A 16,436-nucleotide genomic window follows, 5' to 3' on the forward strand; every position below is an offset into this window, starting at 1 on the left:
TCTTTGGCACTTGTGAAGGAAGTCAATGAGATAATATTAAAATACCATTTCATGAAAACAATATACTCGGTGGGTTTTCGCTGAAGGACCAGCATGTGAGATTCCTCCATCTTGAGAGAGACAAAGGAGAGTTCACATGGCTTAGTAGGAAAGATACCAAAAATTCCTGGCCTCCGATCTCTCCTTTTGCAGCTCACTGACTTTTAGAAGTTGCACATGTAGAAATAAAGTTCTTTTCTGCTTTCAGAATTCTAAGTACTTCTATGAGATATAACATCTCAATCTGTATTGATGATAAACCAGTACGCAATGTGAAAAAGTTCACTTAAAACTCAGCATTTAGAAAACTAAGATCATGGCATCTGGTCCCATCACTTCATGGCAAATAGATGGGGAAACAATAGAAACAGTGACAGGCTTCATTTCTGGGGGCTCCGAAATCACTGCAGATGGTGACTGCAGCCATGAAATTAAAAGACACTTGCTCCTTAGAAGAAAAGCTATGACCAACCTAGACAGCATTTTAAAAAGCAGAGATGTTACTTTGCCAACAAAGGTCCGTCTAGTTAAGTCTATGGTTTTTCCAGTAGTCATGTATGGATGTGAGAGTTGGACTATAAAGAAGGCTGAGCACCGAAGAACTGATGCTTTTGAACTGTGGTGCCAGAGGAGACGCTTGAGAGAAGACTCTGGAGAGTCCCTTGGACTGCAGGGAGATCCAACCAGTCCATTCTAAAGGAAATCAATTTTGAATATTCATTGGAAGGACTGATGCTGAAGCTGAAACTCCAATACCTTGGCCACCTGATGTGAAGAACTGACTCATTGGAAAAGACCCTGATGCTGGGAAAGATGGAAGGCGGGAAGAAAAGGGGACGACAGAGGATGAGATGGTTGGATGGCATCAGTGACTCGGTGGACTTGAGTTTGAGTAAACTCCAGGAGTTGGTGATGGACAGGGAAGCCTGGCGTGCTGCAGTCCACTGGGTCGCAAAGAGTCGGACACAACTGAGTGACTAAACTGACTGATCTTCAAAGGTAGTAATGCCTAGGCGTGAAATCTGATTTAGATATATGAAAAAAGAGAAGAAAAAAGGATATAACTCAGGAACAGCCAGCTGGCAGAGCAGCATGGGATAGGGTGGGGAGAAGCGGGTGGGGCTTCCTGCTCCAAGGAGTCCCCCACCCAGCATGCATTCACCAAGTCCAGAACCCTCTGAATCCTGGCGTCCGGGGTTTACAGAGGCTTCATTACACAGACATGATTGATTAAATTATTAGCCACCGATGACTGAACTGCACCTCCAGCCACTCTCTCTTCCTCAGAGGTGGTGGTAGGAAGTGGAGACAGAAAGTTCCAACCTTCCAGTCACTGGTACGTTCCTCTCATGGCCACCCTGTCCTTAGGTGCTGTCCAAAAAATCACCTCATTCACGTAAGAAAACACACCTTCATGGCTCTCACTGCTTAGGGAATTCCAAGAGTTTCTGGAGCCGTGTGCCTGGAATGGGCCAACACCAATGTCATCTTTAAGTCACAACGTCACAGCCTGTGAGAAGCCTTACATCCCAGTCTACAGACCCCAGCACAGCAAGCCTGGGGCCCAGAGTAGGGGCAGGGTCACAGGGAATCCACAAGACAGGCACCCAAACATGCCCCTTTCCGGATGCCACCGTGGGCTTACAGAATCCTGCTGCTTACACCTAAGGCATTTTTTAAAAAGAATTGAAGGTGTAATGGAATATTACTCAGCCATAAACAGGAATTAAACTCTGTCTTCTTCATAGACATGGAGGGACCTGGAGACTGCCATAGAGTGTGAAGGAAGTCAGAAAGACAAATACATTAATGCATTTATGTAGAATATAGAAAAATAGTGTACATGAGCTTATTTGCAAAGCAGAAATAGAGACACAGACATAGAGAACACACCCAAGGATACCAAGGGGGTTAAGAGTGGGGTGGGATGAACTGGGAGATAGCAATTTACACACATACACTAAACTAATGAGAACCTGACTCGTTGGAAAAGACCCTGATGCTGGGAAGGATGGAAGGCAGGAGGAGAAGGGGATGGCAGAGGATGAGATGGTTGGATGGCATCACCCACTTGATGGGCATGAGTTTGAGCAAGCTCCTGGAGTTGGTGATGGACAGGGAGGCCTGGCGTGCTGCAGGCCATGGGGTCACAAAGAATGGGACACGACTGAGTGACTGAACTGAAGGTGAATGAGAACCTACTGTACACCACAGAGAACTCTACTCAATGGTCTGTAGTGGTGTATATGAGAAGACATCTGAAAGAGAGGATAAGTGTATACATATAACTGCCTGTGCTGTATAGCAGAAACTAATACCAACACTATGAAATCAACCGTACTTCAATAAAAAGCTTTTTTGAGAAAGTTTAAGGGTTTTCACAAATCTTAAATTTTTCACAAGCTCACTTATGCATCTAATTCCTTAAATAACCTGTCCTGTTAAGAATTCAGGGGCAGATAACCAAGACAGTCTAGACGGCTGTTTAACCTCTCTGTGAATATTGTCGTCCTTGGGCCTGTTATATCCCATGGAAATGCTTAGTTTTCACTACCGACGTAAAAAAAAGCGTATATATCTCAGGATTGAACGTCTGCTGCTTTACTGAATGATTTCAGCGTGAACACGCGTGGCCACGCCCCCACACAGAGGACACGCCCCCCAGAGGACACGCCCACACAGAGAGGACACGCCCACACAGAGAGGACACGCCCACACAGAGAGGACACGCCCACACAGAGAGGACACGCCCACACAGAGAGGACGCGCAGTCCAACCTCAGCCCTGGGGGTCGTCCCTCCCTCTGAGCGTGTCCTCCACTTCCAGCAGGAAACAAAAATGCAATAAAAGCCATTTCTCCACATTCTGAAAATGTATGAGGTCTGGTTTATACTCTTTAATAGTCCTGAAAGTGAAAGAGAAGTGAGTGACCAGGCCGTTTCTCCAGATGTTAGAGTTAAGATGAACTCTGAAATACTCTTCCAGCTCCATGAGGCCACTACATCAAGCATTTGGAAACTGTCACCCCTGGAAATGTTCCTCCTGCCTCCCAAGAGAGCAAGTTACGTTTCTATTAAAGACAGGGTTATGTCTTTCTTTCCTTCAAGGGGCCCTTTTATAAAACTGTGTGAACACGCACCCTTTGCTTTCATAGAAACGTTTATCATGAAAACGCCTAGTAGCCTGCAGCCCTGGAAAAACAGCATTCAAAAAGTAATTTATATGCTGACATTCACAGCACTGCTTCCTATAAAATATAATTTCCCTGGCTTAAACTGGAAAGTTGTAATGATTCTTTACTTCTGGTTAGTTCATGATGAAAACTCATTGTGTTCCTGTCACATGCACACATTACTGTTTATGGGATTATACATCAATGTTGGGTTACAAAGCGTGTCCTGACACACACTCAGCTGTGTCCTGCCTAATCCTGTGTTAAGACCGTCTCTGCTGGAGACCACCCTGAAACCCAAGTAACATGTATTATGACTGGTACTTTGCAGTATCACTTATTTTTTTTTTAATTGTTCTGATCCTTCTGACAGGAATCAGTTAATCCTAGAATAAAGTGGCCTTTGGTAGGTTAAGTATCATATATCTTTCTTGGTTAGGTAAAACGGTACATGCGTGCTCAGTCATGTCCAACTCGTTGAGACCTCATGGACTGTAGCCGAAAGTTATGACCAACCCTAGACAGCATATTAAAAAGCAGAGATATTACTTTGCCAACAAAGGTCCATCTAAGCAAAGCTGTGGTTTTTCCAGTAGTCATGTATGGATGTGAGAGTTGGACCATAAAGAAAGCTGAGAGCTGAAAAATTGATGCTTTTCAACTGTGGTGTTGGAAGAGACTCTTGAGAGTCCCTTGGACTGCAAGGAGATACAACCAGTCCATCCTAAAGGAAATCAGTCCTGAGTGTTCATTGGAAGGATTGATGTTGAAGCTGAAATTCAAATACTTTAGCCATCTGATACAAAGAACTGACTCTTTTGAAAAGACCCTGATGCTGGGAAAGATTGAGGGCGGGAGGAGAAGGGGACAACAGAGGATGAAATGGTTGGATGGCATCACCGACTCAATGGACATGAGTTTGGGTGGACTTCGGGAGTTGGTGATGGACAGGGAGGCCTGGCATGCTGCGGTTCATGGGGTTGCAAAGAGTTGGACACGACTGAGCTACTGAACTGAACTGAGCTGGACTGTAGCCTACCATGCTCCTCTGTTCATGGGATTCTCAGCTGTGGGCAGAAACGCATATTCAATTACAGGACTCGTACGGCCCCTTCATGGATCGCAGCCATATCAGTCTTTAAGGGGGAAGGAACGCTGTTTATTGGGAAAACTGGAAAGACACCAAAAGGCCAACTTAACTTTGCACAAGACAGAAATCCCCACCACCAGTAGAAGAAAAGCTACCATCTCAGGAGAATCAGACATTTAAAGGATTTTGGTTTGAGGAGAAATCAGGGAGGAATAAGTTGGGGAAACAGGAAAGCATGAGATCTGGGCATAAGTGAAGAGACGGCAGGAATATGTGACGGTCTTGAGAGGGGAAGAAATCTGTGATACTGGTTAGTGTTTTCTAGAGACTCTTCTGACAGTCATCTATAAGACAGATATTGAAGAAAGGCTGGAAACCAATAATAATTAGGAGATTAACTGTATCAGGAAGGTGGCAATGGCCTGGACAAGGGCAAGACCTGGACAGGTCCCCACGTCGCAGGTGAGGTTAGAACACCAGAGGACTTTGATTCCTCATGAACTGGATTTCTGGAGAGAGGTAAACCGAGGCATGAAAAACGACCTCTCCTGACCTCAGGCTCGAACAGAAGGGCTGAGGGACAGGTGCTCTGAGGGGAAGGGGTATCAGGAGGGCCATGGAGAGAAACAGGGGTGAAAGGATGAGATGACCTTGGTTTGGAGGACGTTCCATTTCACGAAGCTGTCAGCCATCCCAGCGGTGGTGCTGGGTGGGCAGCCAGACATACAACTCTGGTTTCCAGGGGAGTGGCATCAGATTTGGGGGGGGGGGGGCCCAGGGTGGCCTTGGCACATGGACAGCAGGACACCTATGGGACTGGCTGCGATCTCCAAGGGGAGAAGCTCCCCCTGCTTCGTTCTCCGCCCACCTCCCCCCCACCCCATGCTGGTTCTCTGCACGCACAGTGCTTTGTTCCAGCGCTGCACACGTGTGGTGTGCTGCCCTGTGCTCTGCAAGGCCCAGGAGAGGCTGGCAGGCTCAGTGCCTACTGCCACGTCAGTCTGTCTGCCTCCACGATTCCCTGGCAGCTCTCTGCACCATGGGCTAGTCTCTCTGTTATCCTGGCCACGTGTTTACAGACTCAACATTGGGCTCTCGGAAGGCTGACATCAAGTGTGTCTAATGCGGTAACGTGTGTGCGAGTTCACGTTAATACATAAAAACACTGTATTATATAGAATGCATAGAAATAGATACATAGAGACTATATAATGTACACATACAATTGTCTATATTGTATATATACTCACATATATATACATATATATATACTTTTTCCTTTGTATATGACATACTTGTTTATACTTTAGTGAGGTGTATGATAGTATGATATAGTAACTGTTCCCATAGTTAGACACAGTTTGATGAATGAATTAAAGTGTGCAAGTCGCTCAGTCATGTCTGACTGTTTGCGACCCCATGGGCTATAGAGTCCATGGAATTCTCCAGGCCAGAACACTGGAGTCGGTAGCCTTTCCCTTCTCCAGGGGGATCTTCCCAATCCAGGGATTGAACCCAGGTCTCCTGCATTGCAGGTGGATTCTTTACCAACTGAGCCACCAGGGAAGCCCAAGAATACTGGATGAATGGATGAACGATTGCATTTAAAGAAATTAATGAATGGTGAGTACAGCCACTATGGAAAACAACATGAAAGTTCCTAAGAAAACTAAAAATAGGACTATTGTATGACCCAGCTACCCCATTTCTGGGCATGTATCCAGACAAAAATTATAATCCAAAAAGGTACAGGCACCTCTACGTTCATTGCAGCGCTATTCACAACAGCCAACACATGTGAAACAACCCCAAGGCCCACCAACAGAGGAATGGATGAAGAAGACGTGGTACATATAGACAATGGAATATTACTGAGCCACAAAAAAGAATGAGCCGATGCCATCTGCAGTGACGTGGATGGACCTAGCAATGATCATACTAAGTGCATCAAGTCTGACAGAGAAAGACGAATACTGTATGATATCACTCGTGGAATCTAAAATGACACTAATGAACTTACCTAGGAAACAGAAACAGCCTCACAGACACTGAGAACAGACTGGTGATTCCCCAGGGGGCCAGCGATGGGGAGGGATGGAGTGGGAAGTGGGGGGTAGCAGATGTGAGCTTTGATATAGAGAATGGATAAGCAACAAGGTCCTACTGTGTATCACAGGGAACTATATTTACTATCCTGTGATTAACCATCATGGAGAAGAATATACTTTTTAAAATGTACATATATATACCTAACTGAAATCACTTTGCTGTGCAACAGAAAATTGCCACAACGTGTCCCATCCACTGTACTTCAATAAAAAACTGCTTTTAAAAAATCAATGAAGTTAGTAAATGCTCAGAAATGTTTCCATGAGAATGTTTACATAAAAGTTGTACTGTACCCAGACTGACACACAGAAATAGTGGACTTTTCAAAACCATCTAATCTCCCAAAGGACCCATTTCTGAAATAGGGAGGAAGCTCTGTTTCGAGAACTCTTTTGAGAAACTCCGTTTCAAGTGGACCTGCTCCTTTGGACCCCATTATCTTCCAGGTGGTACAAGATAATTAGGGCTTCCTTCCCAAGTGGCTCAGTCAGTGGTTAAAGCAGCCGCCTGCCAACGCAGGAGGTACAGGTTCCATCCCTGGGTAGGGAAGATCCCCTGGAGAAGGAAATGGCAACCCGCTCCAGTATTCTTGCCTGGAGAATCCCACGGACAGAGGAGTCCGTGCGGGTTCACAGAGTTGGACATGACTGAGCGTGCACACAAGCTCAAGGAACATGGTTATAGACAATCCCTGCATCTAACTCAGAGGAGCCAGCCTCAGTTCAGTTCAGTTCAGTCGCTCAGTCGTGTCCAACTCTTTGCGACCCCATGAACTGCAGCACACCAGGCCTCCCTGTCCATCACCAACTCTGGGAGTCCACCCAAACCCAAGTCCATTGAGTTGGTGATGCCATCCAACCATCTCATCCTCTGTCGTCCCCTTCTCCTCCTGTCCTCAATCTTTCCCAGCAACAGGGTCTTTTCAAATGAGTCAGCTCTTTGCATCAGGTGGCCAAAGTATTGGAGTTTCAGCTTCAACCTACTTTTCCCTAAACTCTAGACGCTTGTCACACCATCCTGGTCGGACCCAGGCCTAGAGCCATAATGAAAGGCAGACGTCGTGAGCCTGGGGCAGCAACACTTGCGGAGGTGACTGTGGCCTCTCCCGGGCTGTCCCTCCATCAGCCCGGCCCCAGGAGCCTCGCCACGGCCCTACCTGCCACTCCCCAGCTGTCGGCAAAAGCCAGAAACACCACAGCACCCAATATCTGGCTCAGAGACGAGGGTCTCATACGCCCTTCCTCTCACTGTGCTAAGTTCATGGTCACAGACGAGCTTGGTAACACTGGCGTGTAGGATGTGGGCGTGGGGTGACGTGGTCACTGCTCCCAGTATGGTACTGGGTAGCCTTCTGCAGGAATTGTGACCACTGTGTGAAACCCACAAAAAGAAGGGGTTGAAAGCCTCAAATGCGTGTTGCATTTGAAGAGGGAATTGACAGTTTCTGAGAGTTTAGCTACAAGGATCCTTCTCGAAGACCCGTACGCGTGTGTGAGGACCCGATCGTGTGAACACAAGCGTTTGCTGGAATGGGACACCTTCTTAAGTTTCCATTGTGACACCACAAGGATCTGTGAAACAGATAAAAGTCGTACAGAAAACTCCAAGGCAGGGCTTCCCTGGTGGCTCAGTGGTAAAGAATCCGCCTGCCAAAGCAGGAGACACAGGTTCGCTCCCCAGTCCGGCAAGATCCCACGCGTCATGGAGCAGCTAAGCCCGTGCACCTCAGCTAGTGAGCCCGTGTGTCCTAGAACCTGTGGTGTGCAACGAGGAGCCAGCTCAGTGAGAAGCCTGGGTGCCATAACTGGACAATAGTCCCTGCTTGCCGCTGCTAGAGAAAAGCCCTCACACAGCTATGAAGACCCAGCACAGACACATTAAAAAAAAAAAAAAAACTATAAAAATAAGGACACATTTGCATAAGGATCCTGAATCGTGTCAATATTGGCATCTGCTAGAATGAGACACCATTTCTTTTGAAGTTTCTATTAGAATAAGGACCCTGAATCATGTCAGTATCAGCATCTGCTAGAATGGGACACCTTTTCCACTGAAGTTTCCATTAGAATAAGGACCCTGAATCATGTCAGTATCAGCATCTGCTAGAATGGGACACCTTTTCTTCTGAAGTTTCTATTACAAGAAGGACCCCGAATCATGTCAATATCAGCATCTGCTAAAGTGAGATACCTTTTCCGCTGAAGTTTCCATTAGAATAAGGACCCTGAATCATGTCAATATCAGCATCTGCTAGAATAAGACACCTTTTCTTCCGAAGTTTCCATTAGAATAAGGACCCTGAATCATGTCAATATTGGCATCTGCTAGAATGAGACACCATTTCTTTTGAAGTTTCTATTAGAATAAGGACCCCGAATCATGTCAATATCAGCATCTGCTAGAATGAGAAACCTTTTCTTCTGAAGTTTCCATTAGAATAAGGACCCTGAATCATGTCAGTATCAGCATCTGCTAGAATGGGACACCTTTTCTTCTGAACTTTCTATTACAAGAAGGACCCCGAATCATGTCAATATCAGCATCTGCTAAAGTGAGATACCTTTTCCGCTGAAGTTTCCATTAGAATAAGGACCCCGAATCATGTCAATATCAGCATCTGCTAGAATAAGACACCTTTTCTTCCGAAGTTTCCATTAGAATAAGGACCCTGAATCATGTCAATATTGGCATCTGCTAGAATGAGACACCATTTCTTTTGAAGTTTCTATTAGAATAAGGACCCCGAATCATGTCAATATCAGCATCTGCTAGAATGAGATACCTTTTCCGCTGAAGTTTCCATTAGAATAATGACCCTGAATCATGTCAATATCAGCATCTGCTAGAATGAGAAACCTTTTCTTCTGAAGTTTCCATTAGAATAAGGACCCTGAATCATGTCAATATTAGCATCTGCTAGTATGGGACATCTTTTCCTCTTAAGTTTCCATTATGATGCCGAAACACTGCACGCGGAATAGATGAAGACCGTGAGGAAGACGCCAAGGTAGCACTTGCGCACGCGCTGGTTCACAGGACACAGTCACACGCACGCTGGTAGGAAGACCTGCCCGGTGAAGACGGGAAGCGAGGGAAAGGAGCCGTGCACACTCACTGTTGTGGGCGGCGTGCGCAGACGTGAACCGCAGGGACACCTTGGCGCTCTTGAGGCGCGTCTGGCCCCAGTAGGTGATGGCTTGCAGCTCCACGGTGTAGTCACAGCCCAGCTGCAGCGGCTCCAGGGTCACCGAGTTCTGGGACTGAGGCGGAGGGGAGACGAGACTGCGTCAGAAGCCGCCCGGACCCTCAGCCTCCCTCCAGGGGTCCCCGGTCCTCAGGGAGCCCGCCAGCTCCCACCTGACCTCTGCCTGGACTAAGATCATGGAACCTTCTACATCTTTAGCAAAGCCAGTCATGCTGTGGATCCAAATAAACGTCACGCAAAAGCATCTTTTTCTCTGTTTTTGAAACTGTGTCACTAATCCCATTATTGGATGCTCTGCAGTCATATGTGGATGAATAACTCACTCCTAGAACTCACAGTTCTAGGATTGTATGTGTGTTTGAATTCTGTGCCATTGGCAGGGGATGTGTGTGTGTGTGTGTGTGTGTGTATTTTGTGCCTTTTGCAGGATGTGTGTGGGTGTGTGTATCCTGTGCCTTTTGTGGGATGTGTGTTTGTGTGCGTGTATCCTGTGCCTTTTGCAGAATGTGTGTGTGTGTTTGTGTGTGTATTCTGTGCCTTTTGCAGGATGGGTGTGTGTGTGTTTGTGTCTGTATCCTGTGCAATATTCAGGGTATGTGTGTGAGTATTTTGTGCCAGTTCTAGCGCTGTGTGTGTGTGTGAATCGTGTGCCATTGGCAGGATATATGTGCATCTCTTTGTCTGTGCCCCTCACTCCTTCCTGGACGGCAGCTTACAGAGACAACGAGAGCCCTTTATAACAGACTAGCAGAGGGTCAGAGCAGCACACACCTGGAGGGACCCAGCGAACCAACATTCACTGGATTTCCCCAATGTGGATCCTCCGTCTTCTATGAGAAAATTTCCTCCGAAAGTTGTTAAGAAAAATCGACTTGACAGAATGCTTTTAAAAGTATGTTTTTATGGCTTGCGGGTATGATAATAAGGTCCCTTACGAGAACTGGGAATTGACAGAAGTAAGCTTGTGGTCTTAGAATTCAAACATGTGTCAAAAGATAGTACATGGGCGGTTGCGTGGTAGTACACTGGCCAGGATTTGGTGCTTTCAGTGTTGGGGCCAGGGTTCAATTCCCTGTGGAGGAACACATACAGCAAATGGAACAGGACACACACGCGCACGCACACACACACAATGGAACAGGACACACACACACACCGTGCAAATGACACAGGGTACATATACACACACATCCTGCAAACAGCACAGGATACACATGGCACAGGCTTCAAACACACACACAACCCTAGAACTGGAACAAAACACACACACACACACCCACACCCTGCAAATCACACAGGACACACACACAGACACACACACACACATCCTTCAAATGGCACACGATTCAAACACACACACAATCCTAGACCTGGCACAAAATACACATTCACACACATACCCTGCAAACTGCACAGGATACACAGACAAGCACACACTCCCATTCTGCAAAGGGCACAGCATACACACACACAAACACATCCTGCCAGCGGCACATGATTCAAACACGTACACAATCCTACAACTGGCATAAAACACACACACACACACACACACGCACACACCCTGCAAATGGTAGAGAATACACAGGCATGCCCTGCAATGGTGAGGAAACACACACACTCTGCAAATGGTGCAGGGTACACACACACACACACACACACACACACACACAATTTCCTTTTAGTCTGCTGCTGCTAAGTTGCTTCAGTCATGTCTGACTCTGTGCGACCCTAGAGACGGCAGCCCACCAGGCTCACCCATCCCTGGGATTTTCCAGGCAAGAGTACTGGAGTGGGGTGCCATTGGGGCCACCTGATACCACATGTACTATATATACATTATACGTACACTATACATGCATATATTTCATCATGTCACATTCTGATTTCCATTTCTGTGATTTCCCACCTTTATCTCCTTCGGCACTTTCTATGAGATGAGCACACATTATCAATTATCACTTGTTGCAGAGTTGTACGAAATAAAATCTGGAACTGTCAGAAAGCTTCTTACAAATAAAACAGCATTGCAGCTGGATATCAGTGATGTGGACTGGTAGAGACGTGTTTTACAAACCTCGATGGCACAAATACTGGAATGTTCATTTAAAAAAAATTGTTGCTGTCTTTTAAAAGCTCTTTTCAACATTAGTTTGTGCAATTCAATCGTATAAATTAGAGAGGAAGTTGTTCATTTATGTTTTATAACATGATAAAAAAGTGTGTAATAAAAAGACATTTTTTTTTATACATTAAGCATATGTCACACCAAGCAGAATGTTCAGTGTTATGGAGATCTCATTGCAAGAAATGTTTCGGTGAAGATTTTATTTCTTGGTATGTGGACAATAAGCCATCCCACGTCCTTTTAATCCATGAGAAACATATATTGTCAAACGTACATCTTGAAACTGTGTGCAGTTCTAGGGATGCCATTACAGATGGGAGCACCTTGCGGTATACAACAGAAAAAGTACAAACTTTAACTCCTCAATTCAGAAGGATCGCTTAAAAAAAAAAAAAAAAAGCAAACCTTAATGTCAAGGACATTTTGAATTGTACCATTTTCAGTGGCCAGACTTAGCATACTAAAAAGCAGACATATTACTTTGCCAACAAAGGTCCGTCTAGTCAAGGCTATGGTTTTTCCAGTGGTCATGTATGGATGTGAGAGTTGGACTGTGAAGGAAGCTGAGCACCAAAGAATTGATGCTTTTGAACTGTGGTGTTGGAGAAGACTCTTGTGAGTCCCTTGGACTGCAAGGAGATTCAACCAGTCCATCCTAAAGGAGACCAGTCCTGGGTGTTCTTTGGAAGGACTGATGCTGAGGCTGAAACTCCAATACTTTGGCCACCTGATGCGAAGAATTGACTCATTGGAAAAGACCCTGATGCTGGGAGGGATTGGGGGCAGGAGGAGAAGGGGACGACAGAGGATGAGATGGCTGGATGGCATCACTGACTTGATGTGCATGAGTTTGGGTGAACCCCGGGAGTTGGTGATGGACAGGGAGGCCTGGCGTGCTGCAATTCATGGGGTCGCAAAGAGTAGGACACGACTGAGTGACTGAACTGAACTGAGACAGGTAAGATGGACATCATTCCAGTCCCTTTGATTTCTAGAGTTTGTGCTGGCCCTTTGGATATGAGTAAGTCAACAGATGACATTCAAGCGTTCTCAGCCTGAAATGTCCGAGGCTGATTGGCCGGTGTGGTCCTCTGATCGCAGACTCTCCTTGGCCAGAGGGAAGTGATGGGAATTCATTCCTCATCCACCCCTCTTCTGGGCTCACTGGAGGCTGCTCTTAAATGGGTCACCTTGAGTTCAACGCCCCCATGAGACACCAGGCCCCCTCCCCGGAATGGGCACTTACCCCATCCGTGGTCTTCCTCCTCTTCTTCTTGGTCGGCACGAGGGACTTGCCGCTGACTGTCCAGCTCCAGAAGACTTTGTAGTGGTGCACCGGGATGTCTGGTTCCTCAGGGACATCCCACGCGATGGTCACAGCCACGCTTCCGTCACTGTGGACGGTGGAGTTCACCAGCCGGAGGTTGGCCGGGGCCGGGGGTGCAGATGGATCTGAAATCGCAGGAGACAGAGTTCAGTTTTGAGGATGACCACAAACGCACCATCGACTCCATGGACAGGAGTTTGAGCAAACTCCGGGAGACTGTGAAGGACAGGGGAGCCTGGCGTGCTGCTGTCTGTGGGGTCGCAGAGAGTCGGACTCGACTGAGTGACTGAACAACAACCATGGAAGTGCCATTTCTGCACATGTGAGGACTGCAGGGTCAACGCAGGAACACTGCCCTTTATATGTAGGATACTTGAAAACAAGCACTTCAGTTCAGTTCAGTCGCTCAGTCATGTCCAACTCTCTGCAACCCCATGGACCTCAGCACACCAGGCCTCCCTGTCCATTACCAACCCCCGGAGTTTACCCAAACTCATGTCCATCGAGTGGATGATGCCATCCAAGCATCTCATTCTCTTTCGTCCCCTTCTCCTCCTGCCTTCAATCTTTCCCAGCATTCAGAAACACTTTTTTAGCCTCAAATTGAAATACAGTCTACAGAAAAGTAGTCAAAGTGAAAATCGCTCAGTTGTGTCTGACTCTTTGCAACCCCATATTCTCCAGGCCACAGTGGGTAGCCTTTCCCGTCTCCAGGGGATCTTCCAAACACAGGGACTGAACCTGGGTCTCCTGCATTGTAGGCAGATTCTTTACCAACGGAGCCACCAGGGAAGTCCATAGAATGGTAAGACATGTGCGTTTGGACCATGTCTGTAATCTAGACAGTTTCATACCACTGCAACCCTGCCCAATTTTCACTGTCCTGAAACTGACAAAATTCTGTAAAACACAGTCAAATTCCATTTAGGTTGGGTGACATTAAACACGTCAGCAATGGTGAAACACCTGTGAAAATTCTGAAAAGAGAAAACAGAAATCCGGAGCCAGCTCATACACATAAGTGTTCATCTGAGTGGACCTGGAGCTGAACATCCTTGAGTCCAAAGTTTAGAGTCACGTGGAGACATCAGCAAAAACAAACCATTTTTTTTTTTTAATCCACATTACAAATGGAATGACAGACGGCTAACATGTTTGTCATGTCACCGTTTCTCGTTTGTTGCATAAACCCAGACCTTCTCAGCTGTCGAGAGAGACCAGGTCCTGGAACGACTCCCCCCGCTACCCCCAACCCCGACAGATCTCCATTTGAGATGTGTATACGAGAATGACTAAGCATGTTTGAACTTGGGGGTCTTTCCCTCATTTTTTGCCACGTGTGTGCACACGCTCAGTTGCTTCAGTCATGTCCCACTCTTTGTCACCCTACAGACTGTAGCCCTCCAGGCTCCTCTGTTCATGGGATTCTCCAGGCAAGGATACTGGAGTGGGTAGCCTTTTCCTTCTCCAGGGGATCTTCCCGACCCAGGGATCAAACCCGAGTCGCTCATGTGTCTCCTGCATTTAGAGGTGGGTTCTTCACCCACTAGCGCCACCTGGGAAGCCCCAGAAATTGAGCAACTATAGATGCCGCTCACCACAAAGGACTTACAGATGGTTTTGCATCAAGACGCCTGCCCAATCGTTCTAACACCATCTGCATCAGAGGAGCAAAGACGCAAACTCGATATACATGAAGAAGACTGGGTGAAAATACCCGTGTTTTTATTCTCAGGATGCTTTGCATTTTTGGAATGATGGAAACATGAATTATTGTTTTCTTAAATCTGTTGCTTTCCTGTGCGATAGCTAAGTTCTGGAGGTTTGTGGGTTATTATTATTATTATTTTTTTAAGTTCTGTAATTGCTTTTCTAGGCTAATCACTAATCCAAAGCACATTGATTTTTTTTGTGACCAAGTGGTTCTCAAACAATCAACATTAGGAACCCTCCAGGAGTGCCCAAGACTTATGCTGAGATAATGCTGTTTCAGTGAGTCTTAGGAGGGCCCAGAAATATATTCATGTGAAATATGTTTTATATAAAATAACTGTTGCTGTTTAGTCGCTCAGCCATGTCTGACTCTCTGCAACCCCAAGGACTGTAGCCCGCCAGGCTCCTCTGTCCATGGGATTCTCCAGGCAAGAATACTGGAGTGGGTTGTCATTTCTTTGTCCAGGGGAATCTTCCTGACCCAAGCGAACTTGTGTCTCCTGCCTGGGCAGACAGATTCTTTACCACTGAGCCAGTTGGGAGCCTACTTTGCCAACACCACAGTATTGGCCCCTCCAGCCCCTACTCCCCACCACAGACACCCCATCTCAGGAAATGCACAACCCTCCTTCCCACGGCTCCTTCCCCAAACTTCGAGGCTGTATCCTTCCTGAGCTCTCATTGAACAGCTCCTGTGGGCATATCAATACTACAGAGTCTATCTGGAATCCCACTGTCTCTACCAGAATAACACCCTGGGCCCATTTCAACTTCCTCTCTCCCTGATAATTGAGAAGGCCTGTCTGAGTCTTTCTCAGTATGGCAGCTGGTGAATCGTTTTTTTTTGTTTGTTTGTTTTTTTGTTTTGTTTTGTTTTGTTTTTTTTATTTGGCTTCCCTGGTAGCTCAGCTGGTAAAGAATCCACCTGCAATGCAGGAGACCTCGGTTCAATTCCTGGGTTGGGAAGATCCACTGGAGAAGGGATAGGCTTACCTACTCCAGTATTCTTGGGCTTCCCTGGTGACTCAGACACTAAAGAATCCACCTGCAATGCGGGAGACCTCAGTTCGATCCCTGGGTCAGGAAGATCCCCTGGAGAAGGGAATGGCTACCCACTCCAGTATGCTGTTATTTTTGTTTATGTTTCATTTTATTTTGCTTTTAAATTTATTTGTATTTCTTTGGCCATGCCGGGTCTTCATTCCAGCATGTGGTATCTTTAGCTGGCACATGGGAACTCTTGGTTGTGGCAGGTGGTACCCAGTTCCCCGAGCGGGGATTGAACCTGGGTCCCCTGTGTTGGGAACACAGAGTCTTAGCTACTGGACCACCATGGAAGTCCCAGCTGGTGATTCTTCATGACATGAGTTCAGAAGCTCTCACTGCCCACCCCCCACCAAAAAAGAGCTGGCAGTCTCCCCAAAGCCCTGTGCCTTCCTTCCATGCATAATGTCCTGAGTCTGCTCTCCTGTCCCTGCTCCTCCTGCTGTTCTGGCCACGCTGGTTCCCAGGTTACTTCTTGGAGATGAAACCAAGAGCTACCGAGGCTCTTCCAATGGTCGCTGAGCCTCAACACCTCCCCCCAGGGAGTCCTGACCTGACTGTTCACCTACTGCGGGTTGACCAGATGTCTCACTATCCAAGTCCGTTATA

The 16,436-nt window shown here is 46.7% G+C and overlaps 1 protein-coding gene across 1 annotated transcript in view; it reads right to left on the reverse strand.

The window, feature by feature from the left end:
* Nucleotides 1-16,436, reverse strand: part of ANOS1 (anosmin 1) — a 202,194-nt gene that overhangs the window by 22,576 nt on the left and 163,182 nt on the right. Inside the window, exons 7-8 of the mRNA XM_025277307.3 lie at nucleotides 12,990-13,195; nucleotides 9,526-9,670 (exon numbers count right to left, since the gene is read on the reverse strand). Of these exons, the coding sequence (XP_025133092.3) occupies nucleotides 9,526-9,670; nucleotides 12,990-13,195 (351 nt within the window). The remainder of the gene's footprint in view (nucleotides 1-9,525; nucleotides 9,671-12,989; nucleotides 13,196-16,436) is intronic.

The sequence above is a fragment of the Bubalus bubalis genome, chromosome X (assembly GCF_019923935.1).
Source record: "Bubalus bubalis isolate 160015118507 breed Murrah chromosome X, NDDB_SH_1, whole genome shotgun sequence".
Classification (NCBI taxonomy): Eukaryota; Metazoa; Chordata; class Mammalia; order Artiodactyla; family Bovidae; genus Bubalus; species Bubalus bubalis.